This window comes from Caretta caretta, chromosome 5, assembly GCF_965140235.1.
Source record: "Caretta caretta isolate rCarCar2 chromosome 5, rCarCar1.hap1, whole genome shotgun sequence".
Classification (NCBI taxonomy): domain Eukaryota; kingdom Metazoa; phylum Chordata; order Testudines; family Cheloniidae; genus Caretta; species Caretta caretta.
In genome coordinates this window covers 92,358,129-92,380,749 of record NC_134210.1, presented here as the reverse complement: position 1 = coordinate 92,380,749, position 22,621 = coordinate 92,358,129, and the positions used below count along the sequence as shown (strand labels likewise).

At 38.9% G+C, this 22,621-nt stretch overlaps 1 protein-coding gene across 3 annotated transcripts in view; it reads left to right on the top strand.

Annotated features, from left to right (window-relative positions):
* The window catches only part of NTRK2 (neurotrophic receptor tyrosine kinase 2), a 277,184-nt gene that overhangs the window by 160,393 nt on the left and 94,170 nt on the right, over positions 1-22,621 (top strand). For 2 of the 3 annotated variants that reach the window (XM_075128679.1, XM_075128681.1), the window contains exon 13: positions 246-434. In XM_075128679.1, coding sequence (XP_074984780.1) covers positions 246-434 — 189 coding nt within the window. The remainder of the gene's footprint in view (positions 1-245; positions 435-22,621) is intronic. The other variant, XM_075128680.1, reaches the window with a different exon arrangement.

Here is a 22,621-nt window from a genome sequence, read left to right as displayed (position 1 = left end):
GTGGAACGATGATCCTTGTGCATATAAAGGAGTCACCAAATGAAGCCTTTGTTTTAAGTCCCATATGAAATATGTTCTCCACCTCCCTCAACAAACATACAAAACCCCAGAGGCAAAAACACCAACTAGCAAAAAGAAGGCTACTAGCTAGTCGTGCATGAGGGCAGACTGGTCAGCCAAAGCAGGTGACTGAGGGAGGGGAAAAAAATGTCATGTTACAGGGGAATCTTTGTTTCTAACTCTAGGTCCTTCTTCAGTTATCAGCAATGATGATGATTCGGCAAGTCCCCTCCATCACATTTCGAATGGGAGTAACACTCCATCCTCTTCTGAGGGCGGCCCAGATGCTGTCATCATTGGAATGACAAAGATTCCTGTCATTGAGAACCCCCAGTACTTCGGAATCACCAACAGTCAGCTCAAGCCAGACACATGTAAGTACAGATGTTTATATGTAGTTTGGTCATTTATTTTTCTCAGCCATGAGCTGGGTTTCTTTACCAGAGCTAACGGGGAAATGATGTAACTTGCAGGGGTAGTGGGCGGGGGGTTAAATGTATGCAAATCATTAAGGACATAGGTACATGGGATGAACTGCTTTACATCTGTCAAAGCCAAAAGGCCAAATTCAGCCCTTGTGAGGAGTCAGTTAAGACAGCTACACAGAAAGCCTTATCCAAAGTTCACTGAAGTCACTGAGAGACTTTCCATTGATTTCAATGGCCTTTGGATTTGGCCCTTGCACCTAATATGAATTTGAGCCCGTGTATTCTCAAGAAAAGACTAATCTTGCTTTGGGCCAGAACCAGAAGTCAATATTTGCATTGTATTGTTATATACATTCTGAAATCAAATTACTTGTGTTGTGGCTATGACTGTAAATTCACTTTGAAATATATACATATATTTAAAAGTAATACTAAAATAGTGTTGAGATTACAGAGGGTGACAAATTTTATTCTTCTGCTTTATTTGTATAGTTCAGAGTTTATATTTTAAAAAGGTGTTTAATATTTAAGATGAAGCACTAGGTTTTGTTTTCACCTCAGACGAACAGTAAGTCTAATTGTCGCATATATGTTCTCAGTCAATCAAGTTGGAGGCATACGAAGTGAGCGGTTAAAAAAGCACGCCAGGCTTCTGTTACTGATCTCCAAAACAAATATTAGTTTTGCACATGAACATTTTTAAAGTTGGGGGAGGTTGTTATTGAAACATTAAATATAATAGTACAGCAAATAAGAAATATATTGTGGTCATCCACAAATATTTTGGATAACTACTGACATGAACATATTATAGCAGTTGAGGCAGTAATTGTTATAATCAGAGTTTCTTAACGGTTTCCATTCTAACTCACAATTTTCAGTCATTTGTAACTATCTCAAACTTTTACCTTTTGGACTGAAATTGTTGTGGCTTGGTCCCTAGTGGGTTTTTAATGCTTCATCAAAAAATGGTTTTGTAGCATGAGAAGAATGAGAAAAAATTACTTTCTTCATTATAAAAAAAATGCAATCTTTGTTTGTTTGTTTTTGTTTTTGTTTTTGGAACAGTCTTAAATAGCCAGAGGTTGAAAGTTGTGGTAGAAATGGCTCATATTGATGACAAATGCCTTTAAGTGTTCCAATAAAAATTATTCTCATTTGACCAAGTTATGAGCCTTAATACATTGTACACTTCACATCCCCAATAGGTTTTGTATAAGCTTTCCCTTAAATTCATAGGCTGCCTGATCCATTTCCCAAGGAATTCCGTGGAAAGACTCCCATTGACTTCATTGGGCTTTGGATCGGGCCCCATGTGTGTGATTGAGGAATGCTACATTGGGTATTGATGTACATGATTGATTTAAATATTCAGCAAAAATTTTAGTGTGGATGCACAAGCTGAGGCTTTTGCCTTAAAGCTTGCACAGTTTACAGAGTGTAACAGTAACCCTCCTCCAATCGCTGTGTGTTTTTTAACATGTGGAAAGGCGGAGACCAGGTAGGGTGACCAGATGCCCCAATTTTATAGGGACAGTCCCAATATTTGGGGCTTTTTCTTATATAGGCACTTATTATCGCCTTTCCCTCTCTCCATGCAAAGTCTCTGGCTTTAACAAAAATGTTTAAAAAATGTACGTGCTCTGTTCCAGAACAAAGAGGTCACTTGAGTTGAATAGGAGGTTGGAGCTCAGCTGTAGGAGCATTGCATCACAATTGAACAACACTAACTACAACTAATTTGTAAAAAGTTGTAAGTCAACACTCTCAGGTCCTGATCCTGAAAAGACTCAGGTCTTTTCTACTCAGATCTTAACTAGAGCAGCCATGTGCACTATGCAGGGGTGATTTCTAAAGTGCACTGATGTGTGGTGCATTAATTGCTCTGTGTAGACCCTGCTGGCACACTAAAAGTTCCCCAGCATGCTTTAGTAGAGTGCCTATTTGAAACATCCCGCATCCCAGTATGCATAACTCCACTGTGTAGATGTGCCCTTAAATGTGTACTTGATTTTGCACATTGTGAGTAATACCACTGACTCTGATTAAATTATTCACGGTGTATAAAATTAAACATGTGTGTAAATGTGCAGAGAATGAGGGTTTATGTCTTCACATTACTATGCATGATATGATTTGAATGATGAGGAAGGTGGAGATCTGTACATCAGGTCATTCCACGTTCTGCTACGCTGTGTTGATAATCTCAGTGTTTGAGATATTTGGGGCTTTATTATTTTAAACAAAGAGAACCAGATAAACTACTGTAGCACAATATAATCAAGACAAATCTGGTCTCTTCTATCACATTGAGCATGTCCAATAAAGAGGATATTTGAATTGTCTGAGACAAAAATGGTCTTCCCGTGAATAATTTCACACACACACTCTCTGTCTCATTCACTCACTTTTTATTACAGTGTTGCACTTGTCCTTCTCCGATCTGCAAACCTCCTCCTGATTTGTATTTTTGATACTTTTATAAGCTGTAAGCTCTCATACAGTTTTCCTGTTTACGGTAATACCAGCTCAAAATGTCATCTGGTTTCTCATCTCAAGTAAAAATAATTCACATTTATGTTTACTTCCTATCCAGCCTAAATACAGCTGTCGTCTAAGTATTAGACACCCCATCAATGACTGTCATGATGGAAAATGATTGTCATGCAGGACCCTATGTGATTAATATTTTTTATGCTGCATTTTTTGGGGGTTAAGTGGAATCACATTCCAACAGTAATGCTATATTTATATGGAATTTGAAGGAGCATGTTTGCAGTGAGTAGCAAGTGGAGTTGGTTTTTTCGTTCTCCATTTAAGTGATGTTTTAACCTATTGTCAAATACCTAATCCTGTAGACAGAGCACCAGGCTTCAACACCAACTCTGAGAAGTGTGTGTGTGTTTATAAAAATAGCAATCATCATAAATCCCATTTGAAATTCCATCACCAAAAAATCAGCACTTCTGCCACTGAAAAAAATTATTCCTGAGAAGTACCAGCATCTAAAAGTTGGCAATGAGGAGACTAAACATGATAGTGCTTCCTTCCTCTTTTGATACAGTCACTCAAGATGAAAAATCAGAACTGGTGAGGTTTAGTTTCAATAAGCACCCAAAAGTGTGGAGGTGAAATCCTGACCTCGATTTCATTCTGGATGCTTACGTAGACATTCACTGAATGTACTGATAGACAACTGAAAATGACCCGCCTGCTCTCATCCATGCCTATGTGATATTTCCCATTCCAGCCACTGGTGGTTAAACATCCAGTTTCCTCTGGCTGTCCAGCAAGCGCACAGGACTCTACTCTGGCTCCTGCCCATCTCACACCCCCATCCTGCTATGGCATGAACACTCACCTACTGGTGGCCTCAGGTTCCTCTGCCTTCTATTCAGGGTCACACACAGATTTTGGAGGGCCTGTGACAATATCTGACACAGGGCCTCCATTCTTCCAAAGAAATTACCACTGGGCGTGCAGGTTGTGTGGGAGTGATGGTTGAAGAGGCACTAATCCTGCACTAATCCAGCAGTTAGGGCTGGACCCAGCTCTCTGCTCCAGGCATTATGAACTGGTTTGACTTGGCTGCTGCTCAGGACTTAAATTCTCAGAGTATTTCCTGGAGCCCCCCGCCAGAGGCATTACGACTCAGGGAGTCAGCCCCAAGAGTTTAAAAATATTTAATGGAGCTTCGCTTCAGACAGCTCCAGCTGAATTTAAGCCCTGCTGCTGTTCTGTCATGACCCTGTGCACTAGGTTGTTACGCCACTCAGTTTGGGGGCCCTCTCAAACAGGGGGCCTGGGAAAACTGCTCCCCACTCGTCTATGCCAGGTGGACCTGCCTTTATTCGGCTGATCAGCCACTGCAGAAGGCCTGAAGGTTTCCACTTCTTTTTGCATTCTGTGATGCACTGAGTAACTTAAGGCACACCAAGCTTGTTTACCTGCTTCTACTTAAACTAAAGTCAAGTGTCAGCCGTTTTTGTTTGTAGGTACCTGGCTAACTGTGACGTATCTAGTTTCAAAAGGGTGAGAGCACTCAGAGCCTGGACATGACAAAATGATATTTGGTATGAGATTGTTTTAAACGAAGTTGCAGTGAACTGGGAGCAGCCTGTAGACTTCTCACTTGGGAATGGGACTTTCAAATGTCACTATCAGAAATGAGGCCAGACATTCAAGTGAAGTAATCTTCAGTGTAGGACACTCACAAAGATGACAAACCTTCCAGAGATTATCCTCCCATGGCACCAACTATAGTGTCTAAAACCTCACAGGCACAATGGCTAGCCATGCTGTAAAGGTCACTTTTTGTGTCTTGTGAATTTTACTAATTCTAGCGAGACATTGTAAGCTTCAATCTCATTGGCCCCTTCATTGAGACCAGGACTTTTCCAGGATTAGCATTCAACAATCAGGCATGGCTGCTAAAGTTACCAAACTGACACACCAAAGCTGTTGAGATAGGACTGAAAAGGTGCAACCTGTAAATGCAGTAGTGCATAGCTATCAAATCTGTTAAATCGTCACTCAGCGAGCTGCTCAGTACTTGGAATATATCAGACCATTACTGTTATGTTTTAATGATTAAGGGTGGAACTTCTCACAGTAAATAACACTGCCTTGTTGATAGTAATGTGAAAGACAAAAGTTCAGGACCAGAGATGCATAAAACATCAATGGGAATGCAAGGGTTGTGATTTACGGCAGAATTATTCCACTGCTTGGATAAGAACCTGCTCTGAAGTAAACTTTGGGACTGGAAGAGGCTAATTCTGCCATGAGTTACACCCAGGAAAATTCCATGGATGTCACTGTAGTTGCTTATATGTAACTGTGAAAAATTTGATCTTTGCTCTTGGTTTCTTATGTAAAGAACCAAATCTTGGCCTCAGTCAGAACAGTGTAAATCTGAAGTAATTCCACTGACTTGAGTTTCCCCATACTAGCTAATTCAAATGCCTTATAGTTACAACAGGCTCGTAGTTACAATCCTCCTTTCTCCACTTATTTTTTTAAAGACGTTCTTACTATAGCGAAATGACATTCTTGGCCGGGGTGTTAACTAGTTCCTGTGTGGTTTATCCCCTGGATATTTGTGCCACTGGCTAAGACACAAAGCCAGGTTTGCTTTAGAAAATGTGAGGAAATCTGTGTCCTTCATATGGGTAGCTCCTGGTGTACCAGGATATTTCTGATGTCTTTCTTAATCACTCAATCATCATTTTCCTCTTGTAGGTGTGTACTGCTCTGTATGCACATAGAAGCGCACATGCCTGAGTGTGGAAGTTTAGATGTATATGTTAGGCAAAAATCTGCGTGACATAATGGGATGCATTTTTATTTGTAAATAAAATAATGACACGAGCTTGTGCTTCATCAGATTAAAATGAAATGTTTAATCTGAACCGAAATTAACAAATTAAATATCATCTTCTTTTGATAATAGAATGTTGAAAAATAAGGCAGGGTTAGGGTAGACTCTAGTGAAAAATAATAAGTTATGATACTTAGCTCAAATGTCATTAATGTAACATTTATCCTATCTGTATGTGCCTTAATTCAGATTCTACTAGATAAAACTGGAAAAATACACTAGAACAGTTTGTTTTAGTGCAAAAGAAGCTGTCCACATCCTTGCTATGAATTAATGAGAAAATGATTGATTGCTAGTACAATAATCCACAACAAATGTTGATTAAAACAGACTAGCATTTCGCTCAGTTACAGTAGAAATGACATTGTTTCCAAGCAATGCAGAGTTTTCATGCCTTTTGTCAAACAAATGCCTATAAGAAAATGAAGTGCCTAATACTATATGATAATTAATATCGAGATGAGTGGGGCAGATTCTGTACCACAGCAGGGTGCAAATGGGCCTATGAAATAATTACTGTAAACTGATTGCTACTGATTTTGCAAATCTGCAAAACTAGCAAAAATTAGTTTACAATCTGTAGCTCCAGTCCTACAGTGTATTGCTAATTGCACATATGATGGTGATTTTTTTTAAAAATAGGAACTTTGAGAGTAACTCTCCTATATGCCATTTTGAAAACTGACAGTTTCATTAAGATATATGTCACACCATCTTATTAAAGTTGAGTCAAGTATTTTGCTTAGTTTTCTGTGCCCTCCAGTTACAAATTTTGTTAGTTTGCTAAAAGTCAGTTTGTGGCTTGTCATGACATTGCTACCTCACATTCTTCCCAGAAACCTGCAAAGCAGTGTGAGGACTTCCTGGGCCATAGGTCTGGGATCAGGGAGAGAGAGCAAGGAGTGTTGCCAACTCTTGTGATTTTTGGTGTTTCTTCTTAAAGCCTTAACTCCTGGAGTCAAGTCATCATTTCGGGTTTAAGTTAAAAAAAGCAAGTTTCTAGCCCTCTTGGTTGTGGAGAAAGGCAAATGAAAAGATCTAAATATTTATTATTTTTTAAATCTCAGGATTTTAAAGCCAGTCTGATGGTTCTGGGTGGCCTGGCTGCTGAATGTTTGAGGTTGGCAACTCTGGGGCTACCTGACTGGTACAATTCTGATCGAGTGGTGAGCAGGGAGGACACACAGAGAGGTGGAGATAAGCAAACATGCTGGCCAGCAGAGCTGAACACCAGCACAAGAAGTGGGGAGTATGCTACAGCAAATAAAGGGTTGTAGCAAATTACTCCCTCTTGGAGCAATGGGAGAGCAGAGAAGGAATGGTGATTCTGAATTGCAGTTCCTCCTTGAGGCTTTTCCTCCATGATTAGGGCACTGAACAAAGGCTAAATCATGCTTAGTCTCATCTAGGCCTGATCCTGCACCTATAACAACAGCAAACCTATTTGCTATGGTTCTCATCTTCCATTCTTGCAGAGATCCCCACACATACTGATGGCTCTAGGCATGTTTACGAAATTTAACACACACACCAATATGAAACCAAAACCAAACCCCAATGAGTGGACTGGCCAGATCAAACCACCTGCAGTCAACAATACTGCCCAAAGTAGTAATGATGAATAATCATTAATAACCTCCCACGTCTAGCTACACCATATCCAACATCCCTCCTGCTCACTAAAGGTCTGAGGAAAAGACAGGCTTCTTGACACCCCTTACAGGTTAAGAAATCCAAACTCTGTTGGTCTAAGTGGGGAAGCAAGAACCCCTTGTAGAAAATAAGATGCCAGTAGTCTTCTCCATTTTAAATAAGGAAGCTTGAGGGTCTCCATTGGTCACAGCGGTGATGCTGTTGCAAAGAGAGAGGCAGTTTCTTATCAAGCTAGGCCCCAAGTCCAGGCACCAAAGAATAATAATTATTAGAAACACAGAGCTCAAAATTTATAAACAGTTTTGCCCTTCATAAAAGTCATCCTGGCCTAGGATGACCAGATGTCCCGATTTGACAGGGACAGTCCCGATATTTGGGGCTTTGTCTTATATAGGCACCTATTACCCCCCAAGCCCTGTCCCAGTGTTTCACACTTGCTGTCTGGTCACCCTATCCTGGCCTAATCCTCCAACTAAACAAAAAAACAAAATAGCAATCAATCTAAACAATAAGAAAAGGAGTACTTGTGGCACCTTAGAGACTAACCAATTTATTTGAGCATAAGCTTTTGTGAGCTACAGCTCACTTCATCAGATCCTTTTCTTTTTGCGAATACAGACTAACATGGCTGTTACTCTGAAATCTAAACAATGTTCAGTCAAAGCCTAATTAAATGGAAAAGCCTCACTGCATGAGCGGAACCTGTCAGACTTGGACTCAACTGGTCAACGTGGTTCCAAAGGTGGGAATCTTTAACAGAGAACACCACACTGCCAACATTAGCATGTTCAGACACTGACAGCCAAGATGTTCCAGTGAGCCTCAACTATCATGGTGGGATAATAAGGAAGGAAATATATTTATATTTTTTCCAATCAAATCATGCGTTTAATGCAGAAGATATTTATATATTTTACTGGTCAGGCTAGATATTTACAGATTCAACTGCGCATTTTATACAGCTGATTTGGTTGGATACATTACCACACAGGATGCATGACCTTTTTATTGTCCTGCAGACTTCCGTGAAGGAAATGTTACGCACGCCAGTAGTTATGCTTCACTTTTCTTCAGCTGGGTAGCAGATTTTTGCATTTTAGTCCATCGCAGTTTGAGTCCTACACATTTTGCTAATAATCTGGCTGCATATTTCCTTTGCCCAGCGCACAAAATGTAACACAAAATAAATTCGGTAGAAATTAGAATCTTTATCACCTGCTGTTCATCTGGGTTCTCAGCAGGCCACTAATTTCTTTAGTTTTTATCCAAATGAAATAAATGCTTTCAAAGTCTGAAGTCTTCAGCTTTAAGAGCTTGTTTTCCTTGCCCCCTGGAAAGTTCAAAACCAAAAAGAAATTAATCTCCTTTCTATTTTTTTGTAGAAGTGAACCTAAAAGATCACCATGATCCAGATTGACATTCATGAAGCAGTGCTGATCTGCACAAAATTGATTATTTTCACTTAGTAAAAGAGAAAAGCAGAAAGTTGTTACATTTTCAGCAAAATGTTCTGGGTCCAATTACATTTCACCACTCAGAACAGTGTGTGATCTTGCACTACTTATTTGCGTGATTACTGCTTACTCACACCAAGATGCCCACTGCTGTGAATGGGACGACGGACATGAAAAAAAGCATTGTACGTTCTGGTCCTTAATTTGTAAACTTTGTAGCTTGAGCAGCCTATTGTATGCAAATTCAACCAATGAAACGTGCTTTTGGATGTTTGTTAAAAGAAAAAGATCTGAACTGAAGTATGCATTTCGGTTAGCAAAGCAGTGTGGAACGAGCTAACGTGAAATGTGCAGCCTAATGGCTAATGCATATAGAGTGCCAGCCTCTGGAGTTGAAGCAGATACTTCATTAGTAAATTTGGCAGCTCAATTAGGCTCTGATTAAGCAAACCATCCCTCTTCAGCAAAGCACCCAAGTACATGCTTAAAGTTAAGCACATACGTAATGCGGAATAATGGATGGATGTGCTTAAGAGGTTTTCTGAATTGGGGCCTTAGCCAAGGACACTGTTGGATCAATAAAACAGGCAGAAAAACTGTTAAACAAGTGTAACTTCAATGACACCATTGAACTGGGACATTTGCCTCAGTTATTTGACTATTCAGCTCCGTCAAAAATCTGTACAGCACTTTGACTTGAAAGTATGTAGCTAAATCAGTGACATGCACCTGATGAATAATACCATACAGTCACACTATGTTACAGTGACTGAATGACCTGTCTCCAACTCCATGGTGTCTGAGAAATTCAAGAGATGTTCATTTTTTAATATATATTGAAAGCATTTTGTAAAATAATTTAAGTGGATTAAAAAGGAGAGTCCCTCTGTGAAATCTGTAGGAAAAAAATGTAATTTATAAAAAGAACTTCATTATTAAGAGCCAAGGTGTGATTCTTGCTCCTATAGAAGTTAATGGGAGCAGGAGCAGACCTCTGGTTTGGTATTCCTTGCCCCAGTGGGAGTTTTGCAGAAATGCAGGTCCCGGGGAAAAATAATAATATGTAGACACAGAGAACATGAGTGAAAAATAAGAAAAGAATAAATTCCAAAATATATAGTTTACATTTCAACACATAATGAATTCAACTTTGAGACATTTTTCTTTTGGCATAAAAAGTCTAATAAATCTTAAGGTAAGAGAATCAGAAACAAATGAAAAAAACCTCATAGCCAAAATGATTCATAACTATATCAAACATCACATTCTCTCCAATTCATTACCAGTGATTGCATCACAGTTAAGAAGTCTGTGCTTGCTTGATGTGCCTGGTCTCAGACAAAAGTGTTCCAAAGATCAGCTTGGAGAAAATGTTTGATTGCTAGTACAATAATCCACAGCAAATGTTGATTACAACACTTGTATTTCTCGCAATTACAGTAGAAGTGACATTGTTTCCAAGCTATGCAGAGTTTTCATGCCTTTTATCAAACAAATGCCTAAAAGAAAATGAAGTGCCAAATACTGTATGATAATTAATATCAAGATGAGTGGGGCAGATTCCGTACCACAGGGGGGTGCAAATGGGCCTTGAAAGGGTCAGAATTTCTCCAGTGTAGAAAGGAAAGAAAGATGTGAAAGGGGAGTATTGGAGTGGGATGGGGAATGGCTAGAGTCTTCTGGGCTATGGAAAAGCTCCTTGTCAGCTGTGGAGATACATGTCAAGGGGCTGCATCAGTCCAGAATCCAAACAGGAACTCTTCTGAACTATGCTTTCTGGGCTATACTGCAGCACGGAATTTGGGCCAGTGACTCTGATACCCATCGGCACAAAAGAGATTCTGCTGATCCTGTGAAAAATGCTTTCAAGAGGCAATTATACAGCAGCCTCAGGAGGAATCCAGACTAAGCTAAAATGTGAATAAATCCCAGGGCAGGATGTAGATGAAGCTTGGTTGGGATACACTCCTGAATTATGGGCAGTCTGAGGGTCAGAGAAAAAAATGGAAGGTAACTTTAAAGTGTTGCCAGCAAAAAAAAAAAAAAAAATCTAGCACCTGCAGAATACTTTGCACCTTCAAAGCACTTTGCAAACATTAATTAATTAATCCTATCGATATCGCTCCAGTTTCTCGTTGCCCATAACAGTACTTAAGTCAGAATGATAATGCTGTACTCCTCCACATAATTGATATAATTAATTAATTAATTTCAGTTTGTGTACACATTCTTTATAAAGGAGCTCCAGTCCTTTGATGTAGGCATTCCTTGACACATTTTAAAAATACATTTATACACATAGTCTATTCCAGGTTTCAGAGTAACAGCCGTGTTAGTCTGTATTCACAAAAAGAAAAGGAGTACTTGTGGCACCTTAGAGACTAACCAATTTATTTGAGCATAAGCTTTCATGAGCTACAGCTCACTTCATCGGATGCATTCAGTGGAAAATACAGAAGATGTTTGTTTTTATACACACAAATCATGGAAAAATGGATGTTTATCACTACAAAAGGTTTTCTCTCCCCCCACCTCACTTTCCTGCTGGTAATAGCTTATGTAAAGTGATCACTCTCCTTACAATATGTATGATAATCAAGGTGGGCCATTTCCAGCACAAATCCAGGGTTTAACAAGAACGTCTGGGGGGGTGGTTAGGAAAACAAGGGGAAATAGGTTACCTTGCATAATAACTTAGCCACTCCCAGTCTCTATTCAAGCCTAAGTTAATTGTATCCAATTTGCAAATGAATTCCAATTCAGCAGTTTCTCGCTGGAGTCTGGGTAATGTGCAAGCAGATCAAAGTCCAGACTAGTAATATATATATACTAGGTGCTTTAATAGGGCCAGTTTCACAAAGCTGAAAACAATTATGAGCCAAATTTACCAGGAGGAAGAATTTAATAAGAAAAAATGTGAATGATAATTGGGGATCATTTAGGAGTACCTTATTAGATGCCCAAAATTCAGAATTCAATAATCAATAAGAGAGCTGTGCTGGTTAAAAATCTGGTCTGGTGTAGAGGGGAAGTTAAGGTAGCTTTAAAAAGTAAGCGTGTGTGTGTGTGTGTGTTGCAAATTTAAGAAGGAAATGGGAGAACTGTCAATAATGCAGAAAAGGCAGAAATGTTCAATAAATATTGGTACTGTATTTGTGGAAAAACAGATTACATAATCTCATATGGTGATGATAACACTCTGTATCACTAGTATCTCTGGAGGACCTTAAACAGAAGCTACTGAAATTAGACATTTTTAAATCAGCAGGTCTGGATAACTTGCATCCAAGAGTTTTAAAAGAACTGCCCTGAGGACCTTACTGGACCATTAATCTTGATTTTCAATAAGTCTTGGAGAACTGGGGAAGATTCAGATGTCTGTAAGAAAGCTAACGTTGTGCCAATTTTTAAAAAGGATAAATGGGATGACCTTGCTAATTATAGACCTGTCAACCTGACACTGATCCTGGGTAAGAAAATGGAGCAGCTGATCTGGGGATCAGTTAATAAAGAACCAAAGAAGAGTAAAGTAACTAATGCAAACCTAAATGGATATACAGAAATTAGGCCCTGTCAAACTAACCTGATATCTTTTTTTAATGATATTGCAAGTTTGGTTAATAAAGATGGTAGTGTTCACATAATATACTTAGACGTCTGTGAGGCGTTTACTTTGTGCTGCACAACATTTTGATTAAAAAATCAGAATGATATAAAATTATCATGGCACACCTTCAGTGGATTAAATTTAGCTAACTGATAGGTTTCACAATGTTACTGAAAAGGGGAATCATCATCAAGCTGGTTCCAGGGCCTTCCTGCAAGGATAGGTTCTTTGCCCTGCGCTATTTAACATTTTTAGCAGTGACTTGGAAGAAAATAGAAAACCATCACTGATAATGTTTGCAGGTAACACAAAAATTGAGGGGGTGGATAATAATGAAGAGGATAGGTCACTAATTCAGAGTGATCTGGTTTCCTTGATAAACTGGGTGCTAATGCAATCCTGGGATGCATAAATAGGGGAATTTCAAGTAGGAATAGAGAGGTTATTTTACCGCTCTGTGTTTGGCATTGGTGTGACCTCTGTTGGAATACAGTGTCCAATTCAGGTACCCACAATTCAAGAAGGATGTTGATAAATTGGAGAGGGTTCAGAGAAAAGCCACAAGAATTATTATAGGAATAAAAATATACCATTTAGTGATAGACTCAAAGAGCTCAATCTATTTATTTTAACAAAGAGAAGATTAAGGGGTGACTTGTTTACTGTCTGTAAGTATCTACATGGGAAACAAATATTTAATAATGGGCTCTTTAATCTAGCAGAGAAAAATGTAACATGATCCAGTGTCTGGGAGTTGGAGCTAGTCAAATTCAAACTGCAAATAAGGCATAAATTTTTAATGGTGAGAGTAATTAACCACTGGAACAATTTGCCAAGAGTCATGGTAGATTCTTCATCACTGACAATTTTTAAATCAAGTTTGGATGTTTTTCTAAAAGATCTGCTCCGGGAATTAGTTTGGGGAAGTTCTATAGCTTGTGGTATACAGCCAGTGAGACTAGATGATCACAATGGTCCCTTCTGGCCATAAAATCTATCAATCTACAAGCCGTTTCTTCCCTCTGAGATGAGTCAGGCATTTCTGCTGACCACAACTGTGGCTGTATCGCACAGGGAGAGACAGGCAGTTTTCCAGATAAGTATTTCCCAGGCCATTTAGGGTTGGTAAGTATGTATAGGTGTGTGGCCATGTGTATAACAGGACACACCATACGTGGACAGGGTATGACTTTTCTAAGGCTATTAGGTGGATGAAGGTACCACACATACAGGTTTTGTATTAAGTGAACATTCACTGGATCCTGTCTTTAGTTAACACTGATGCCAACAATGACTGAAGTCTGTTATCTGCAGATGCCTAGGGAGTCAGTTTAATTGAAGTGCAAAACCCCTACAGGGGAAAGAAATAGCAAATAACCTAGGTCAAGACTCTATGGCACAGCCTTAAATTGTTATAGAGCACGGTTTTCAAAAGAATTTAGGTTTCAGAGGAACAGCCGTGTTAGTCTGTATTCGCAAAAAGAAAAGGAGTACTTGTGGCACCTTAGAGACTAACCAATTTATTTGAGCATGAGCTTTCGTGAGCTACAGCTCACTTCATCAGATGTTTACCGTGGAAACTGCAGCAGACTTTATATACACACAGAGAATATGAAACAATACCTCCTCCCACCCCACTGTCCTGCTGGTAATAGCTTATCTAAAGTGATCAACAGGTGGGCCATTTCCAGCACAAACCCAGGTTTTCTCACCCTCCACCCCCCCACACAAATTCACTCTCCTGCTGGTGCTAGCCCATCCAAAGTGACAACTCTTTACATAGTCAAGTCGGGCTATTTCCTGCATAGATCCATAATTTTTAATAATTTTTAATAATAATAAATTTTAATAATAAGTTTGTGTGTGTATGGGGGTGGGGGGGATGTGAGAAAACCTGGATCTATGCAGGAAATAGCCCGACTTGACTATGTAAAGAGTTGTCACTTTGGATGGGCTAGCACCAGCAGGAGAGTGAATTTGTGTGGGGGGGTGGAGGGTGAGAAAACCTGGATTTGTGCTGGAAATGGCCCACCTGTTGATCACTTTAGATAAGCTATTACCAGCAGGACAGTGGGGTGGGAGGAGGTATTGTTTCATATTCTCTGTGTGTATATAAAGTCTGCTGCAGTTTCCACGGTAAACATCTGATGAAGTGAGCTGTAGCTCACGAAAGCTCATGCTCAAATAAATTGGTTAGTCTCTAAGGTGCCACAAGTACTCCTTTTCTTTTTAAAAGAATTTAGGTGTCTAAAGATGCAGATAGGTGGCTATTAGGATTTTCAAAAGCACCTAACAACATTTGATGCTTAACTCCTGTTGAAATCAATGGAAGTGAGATGCCTAATCTGCTTGGTGCTTTTGAAAATCTCATTAGCACCTTTGAAAATCTGGCCCTTGGAAGCCTAAAGGCTGTTGAATGCCAATAATTCAGTGAGACAATAGGACCCAATGAAATTCAAATGGACAGGCCTCCATGGGACTGCTTTTTGTTGCATCTGAGGATCAAGATCCAAATTAAGGAGATGTAAAGGTGGATTAAAACCAGCTCTGCTCCACCCTCGTACTTTAAAAATCTTTCCTAAACCCAGCACTGAGAAGGAAGAACAGAGTATCTGAACTTTTATCGATATCAAACCTCCAGATCCAATTATTTTCAAACTTGGGTGTTTGGAATCTGTATCATAAGAACATAAGAGCGGCCATACTGGGTCAGACCAAAGGTCCCCTAGCCCAGTGTCCTGTCTTCCGACAGTGGCCAATGCCAGGTGCCCCAGAGGGAGTGAACAGAACAGGTAATCATCAACTGATTTATTCCCTGTTGCCCATTCCCAGCTTCTGGCAAATGGAGGCTAGGGACACCATCCCTGCCTATCCTGGCTAATAGCCATTGATGGACCTATCGTCTATGAACTTATCTAGTTCTTTTTTGAACCCTGTTATAGTCTTGGCCTTCATAACATCTTTTGGCAAAGAGTTCCGCGGACTGACTGTGCATTGTGTGAAAAAATGTTTCCTTTTGTTTGTTTTAAACCTGCTACCTAGTAATTTCATTTTGTGACCCCTAGTTCTTGTGTTATGAGAAGGAATAAATAACGCTTATTAGTTTCTCCACACCAGTCATGATTTTACAGACCTCTGTCCTATCTCCCCTTAGTCATCTCTTTTCCAAGTTGAAAAGTCCCAGTCTTATTAATCTCTCCTCATATGGAAGCCATTCCATATCCCTAAAAATTTTTGTTGCCCTTTTCTGAACCTTTTCCAATTCCAGTATATTTTTTCGAGATGGGGCAACCACATCTGCATGCAGTATTCATGATGTGGGCGTACCAAGGATTTATATAGAGGCAATATGATGATATCTGTCCCTTTCTTAATGATTCCCACCATTCTGTTTGCTTTTTTGACTGCCGCTGTACATAGAGTCAATGTTTTCAGAGAACTATCCACAATGATAGTTCAAGATCTTTTCTTGAGTGATCTTTCCCAAATTCTGTTGTTTGGATTCAATGTGTAATTTTGACTTATTATAGAGAGTTTTGAACTGCAAACATGAATGTGCTTTCATATTTTGTGCCCAAAGCCTGAAGGCCTGTGACTGCCTTAATAAAAAATAACTGAAAACAATATTAACCAAAGGATAACAAGTTCCAAATAGAGCAACAAAGAACAGAAAAAAAACAAAAACAAAAAAGAAACAAAAAAAAAAAAAATCCATCCCTGCATTTAATAAATAACATGAACAATTTATTCAGACTGAACCATGCAAGAGGAGTTCATTGGTGTCATTCCCATTCACATCAGAAAAATACAACACCTTTTGCTATGATTGGCAGTCTGTGCTCAAGAGAGGTTTGGGACTGAAACAAAAGTGAGGTTGCAGGCCAGGATTGGGCTGCATTGAAAGAGTTTTGTGGGGAAGCTTGCACAGCACCTGCTTGTAGTGTAATATACTTGGCTATGTAGACTCCACACAGTACAGGAATGTACAAATTGCCTTACTGTATCAAACCAGTAGTCCTTCCAGTATCCTAAAAGTTTCCGCAACCAGATGCTACAAAAGAAGGTGCAAGAAACCCGAAGAGAGCATTTACACAATAACCTGCCCATAGAGAAAATTTCTTCCTAACCCCCAACTGATAAAGGTTAGTATATTCTATGAAGCATGAAGGTTTATGTCCTTTTTTATTGTAACCCTATGTAACATAATTATGAATGTTCTTATGATCTATATTCCTCCTTCTCTGCAGATAGTGAAGCCAAACTACTATAGCGCTATCCAGGTTAGACTGGCAGGATAGGGATGAGGGTGAGCTTTGGGACTAGCCCCTAAGGCTTAGCCGTTAACTCACCCCATGACCATGCCACCTTTGGCTTTGTGGTTAATCCTGGCCCGTGGATGCAAGAAAAGTAGTATGAATGTATCAAATGATGAATGGTGCATTCAGTGTAGTTTTAGAACATGTGGCTAAGGATTCTCAGTATCCTTTGGTTTTAATCTTATAGATGTGAGATAGAAACTTTTACTTAATCCTCATCAAGCCATGTAATTCAAAGGGTTGTGTGCAAGTGCCCACCCCCATGCCCTAAGAGCATGTTTCCCTTTGCTCATATCTGAACCATTTTGTCTCTGGAGATCACACAGGTGTCACGCTGCTTCTTTGCACGCAGATGTAGGAAATCACAGTGCAGTACACCGAGAAATAACTTTAATTCAGCCGTTGCTGATAATCCTTATTCTGTTGGAAAGTGACCTTCTTCCACCTAATAAAAGTCTTTTGTGTTATCTAGCTGAGCCAACTTGTTTGCCAGCTGGAATCATCTCTGCAACTAATGTTATGCTTTCTGGGGATTCTTACCAGTTTGTATAGGATTTTATGCTTATGATTTTTATGTTTATCCCATTTTTGCCACAGCATTCTTGAGAAGCCTGATGTTGGGCCAGCCTGATGAATAAACATAATGCAAACCAAGGCAGGTCTTTTAGAATTAAAGAGAAAGAACAAAGTTGCAACTTTTCCTTGCAGTAGTGGCTTCTCTCCAATGGCTTGATCCAAAATTGATTTCCCATTAAAATCAACAGAAGTCTGTCTGTTCCACTGATTTCAGTGTGATTTGAATCAGGCCCAAGGTGCATAAAATAGAACATTTCAAACAGCAAACTGCAGAGTTAAATAAACCTACAATATTGGGGTTTTGTGCAGTGATTCTTAATAAATCTAACCCCATGAAACATTCTGTACATTCGCTCTACATGCTGTGCTGCCGTGGGAGGTCTATGCTGGGCTGGTAAACGCTCTTGTTTCATGTGCATGAAGGATTGCAATGTACAGAGTCATGTAGGAGGGCGTCAAAACAGAACAAAATGCACCAGCAGCAGTGTAATGGAAGCTTTGTCGTCTCAACCTTGAATATGTGTTGGAGATTAATCAAATTTGATGCATCAAAAGGATACAATTCTTTTTGTAAAAAGGACTAGATGTTATTTTTAATAATACAAAGTAAGTTTATAGAGAAACTTTGGAATTTTACCGGTGCTTTTTTGTGTGGTTTAGAGAAGGGGGCTTTGCCCGAGAATATGATACTTATTTTGCACCATATAAAGAGGGTTGTTATTGCAAAATCATGCCCACCCTCAGTAAATTCTTGGCCTCATCAGCTGTATATTTCCTTCCAAACAGCTATAAAAGTCTTTGAGGGAACATTTTGCTATGCTGTATCTGAGTTTCCTGTGTGTGTATGTAATATATACAAACACAAGTCAGAATCTGTGTGGTTTGTCAGCTAAATCATCTCAAGTGCTGAGTTCTTGAAACTCAGTTTGCTTGTTCCATGATCTCCAGTGGAGCAGAAAAAAACCTCAGCTGACTACGCAAAGGTTAGCTGAGTGTCCTGAAACTTTCCTCAGCGAGAGAGAGAGAAAAATCAGAGAAGTATTGAGAACAAAATGTCTTTCTGCATGAGCTTCTTGCTATCCTAAGATGTTGCATTCTTATTGAGAAGAGAGAGGGACAGTTATTTTGGAGGAAATGCAGTCTAAAATACAAGAGAGGATGACTTTTAGACTGAACACTCATCTAGAAGCTCAGGCTTTTGTGGTGAGGAAATGGATACTGTATACCCCTTGATTTAGAAACTTTAATATGAACATACTCAGGCCACAGTCATGAACTGTCCCTCACCCCCTCCAAGTCTCCATCCTGAACTACTCTGTAGTCTTAATTTTAGCAAATTCTCATAAGTCACATCACAGTTGCAGGCATTAGCTGAACTTCTAGCTGTGCACAGTATTTTAATAGTCTGAAAAACACACCATCATTAATCACACTAAGAAAGTCATATATCAAAACCTGCTTGAACCCATTCCAGCCAAAAAGAGCTTGTGCTGTTTTCTTTGCATCTCTGATCAGTGGCAACTCTGCTTGTCTCTGACAACAGATTATTTGGAATTAGTTTTTATAAATTAAAGAGTCATTTAGTATTGTGCAGCTGAGTGGTTCTGCAGCCTGATGCTGCTGAATTATTGAAATTCCCTTTACATATTATTGTTTAGATAGGGAAAATTGCAGGGTGACCATGAATAAAATTATTCTTTTGGGGAGATGAGATTTATTCAACATAATTCCATTATTGTAATCCACAGAAGGGGATGGTTTGATTCATCTAGGACAAGAGCTCTATTTTCCCCCTCATGAAATAAGGCGGTAAAGGAACCTTTAAAAAAAAATCTGAAATTAATAATGTATGAATTTTAAAAATTGAGTTCTTATAACATAGCACATAAATACAGAGAAATTAATACATCTAGTCTCTTAAAATGATAAGTTATCATAATAATGAAAATATAGAACAAAGGATATACTATGGAAACTCTTAAAAGTTTACCAATTAGCTTTGATAAATAGATACTATTACCTCTGTGTTAACAGTATTCACTGTACTTCCCCATGCTTTACTATAAGGAATATATTTTAATACTGCAAATTCAGAGAATGAGTAATTTTGATCTCTAGGTGTTATCTAAGGCAACTGGCATGTTGTTATGGGTGACCAATGTTCATGGCAATTGTCATAATAAATATAAACTCTTAGGCACAATCACTAATAAAAATCATTAGATGGGACAAAAGTGGACTGACATCACAAAGCTGAAACACATAAATCACACTCAGACAATAGGGGAAACTACAGGAAAAATACAAAAGCCCATGGTTTGCACATATACAAGCAATAACCAGAAAAGTCTCCAATAAGTGGCACCCTATGAGACAATGATGTGTACAAATTTTCCTCTTCAAGACAAAGAGAAGGAAGGAGAGGGTGGGGGGAAGGCAGGATATTGAAGATAAGAAAGACAAAAGGGCAGGCCCATTGCTCAATTACTCTTCATATCATTATGTCTCCAATTAAGGCAATACTTTGCCGCTGTGCCACTCCAAATTTCAGGAAATTGAAGTTACTAAATAGCTTTCTACCCTCCCTGAGAGTGTGACTGCAGAATTTGGGGTTCAGAAGCAAAAGAATTTGGGAGAGCTACCATTGCTTTTGATTACCTGACTTGTTAACAGCTGTAGTGTTTGATTAAAGGTCTTTTTAATTGCATTTCACTGGAACAATTTGCTCATTGCTGCTTTCCTTCCCACCTGCATTTCATCCTGACAGCCAGATACTTGAATGCGCTTGTCAGGTTATGAGGGAAATTCTAGCCACTTTTCTGCCAAGCCAGAATTCTGGCCACAATTAAGGGAAATGGAGGTCAGTGTGGCAGGGCCTTATATCTGTAGCTTCAGCCACATGTTGATATGGCTTTATAGCTTTTAAACTGAAGTTTATCATCTCTCTAAATGTTAAAGAGGGAAGTCCCCTTGAATCCCTGATGGCATTCAGTTATGGTCATGATTATAAAATGTCTCTGATCTTTGAGGAGTATGTGAGGATCAATAAAATACAGGACAGCGGAGGAACAAAATGCTCTTAAGTGTTTTTTTGGGGGTGGAGGGGTTCCTCTGCCCACAGCTATGCCACTGGAGATGTCTGTGAGTAAAGAATGGTGACTGCTTATGGGGCATGGAGCAAGAGAAACTTAACAACAAAGGGAAAATCATTGGTTCAGATGCTTAAATTAATTAGCTGGGATTTCAGAAAATATTCATGACTTGCAGTAGTAGTAGAAATGTAGATAAGAGCTGCTGCAAGATTTTCTTTGTTTTATTAATGTGTGTGTAAAACAGTGGCATCACTGAATGAGGAACTCTAAGGCTCAGTGTTCATCATAAGCCAAAAGAGAGGAATTAACCCAAAAGTTACTACTCTGTACCAAAGTTCTGTTATTTTATTGGAATAACAGGCGCATGTACTGTCTCAGTGAAAGGGAAGACCATGCAGGGCTTATATATTGATATATATGTCCAGTAATGAAAAGCTAAACTTCAAAATCTGGGCTGGGTTTTTTTTTACTGCTTCCGTTTTCACTTGTGGAGAATAACAGATTTTCACTGGAGATGTATTTGAGTCACACTGTTCAGATGTGGATACAAAGTCTATCAGCGTACAGATGTATTCCAAATCTTGGATTTTGGTTCAAGCCCTTCTCTTGCTTTTACCCAATCATGCTAACAATTTTTGCTATTGATTCCTGGCACAATTGATGCTGAGTTCTGGCTTCCATTCTCAGGCTCTTTGCAGTCGCACATAACTTTCCAAACAAAGTTCTTTAGAGATGAAATTTTCTCTGCTTATTAGCAGTCCAAAGGTAGTGATTGCTGGATAAAATTGAGAAAAACTCATTCTGATTGAAGTTAGTGGAAATCCATGCTGGTGTAGAGATCTGCCTGCATGCTTCTTTTTTCAGGCTTGGCACCCACTCCTTGTGTGCTGGAAGTCTTGAGTGCTTGGTTCCTACATAAAAATGCAAAGAGATAGAGGAAGTAGGCTCCTTGTATCTTCTTTTCTCCTTGTGTATTCATCTAGGACTAGGATAATCTAGACTTTATTATTTCCTATTCAGCACAACCCCATCCCAAAGCTCTTTGTTAATTATATGTTACAGTTGAGATTTTAAATGCACAGAAGTAAAGCTGTTCAAAACACAAACTTTTCCTTTCATGGGAAATTTCAACATTTCAAAGTTACTTTCCATTTCAAAGCAGAACAAAAGTCAAAACATTGGCCATTTTCATGAAATAAAAAATTCCCAGAAATTTCAAATTGGAAATGTTGACGTGGAAATTTGACATTTTCAACAAAATTTAAATGAGTCACCATTTTTAAATGAAATTTTCATTTCAAATAAATATTATGACATGGATTTCTTTCTTCTGAATCAACTTTTTGTAACCAAAAATCTTATTTCATTTTGAAATGTTGATTCAAAATACAAAAATTTGTTTTGATTCTTTCAACTGGAAAATCAAAAAGTGTAATTGAACTCAAGATTTCCCTGCAGAGAATTTCTATTTCAATTAAGCTACATTTTACAGTGGGAAATTACACAGGGCTTAATGCATAACTTTGAATGTCCTGACGTTTTTGCTTTTTAAAATATGAAACATTGTGTCACATTATTGCACTTGTTTTCCTTTAATTTCTTTGCTCTTTTGTTGAGGTAGGGGAAACTATTAAAAATGCGGTTGCATATATTTGCATGTGATGTCATACGGGGCCAGATCTTTTGGTTTTCAAGGATGACCCTCCATTGAAGTTGATGGAGCTGTGCCCATTTAGATCAGCAGAGAATCTGGTCCACTGAGTGCGATCACACTATTGCACATTGGAATGGATGCACACACATCTGTGTGTATCTGGGTTAACTCCCTGCCTTCCAGCGTGTTGTTAGAAGGTAGTGAGGGACTGTCTTTTTCAAGTGCTTATACATTTATTATCTTCAAACTACATTTCTTCAGATAAGGCATCTGCCATCATCACAACCTAAACTTGTGGCAAGTTTGAAGTTTTAAGGAAACTAATTTTGAGTTATCCAATAGCAAAAAATGCTATAAGTATTGTTTTTTACATTACAATAAATACAAAATAACAAAATGGA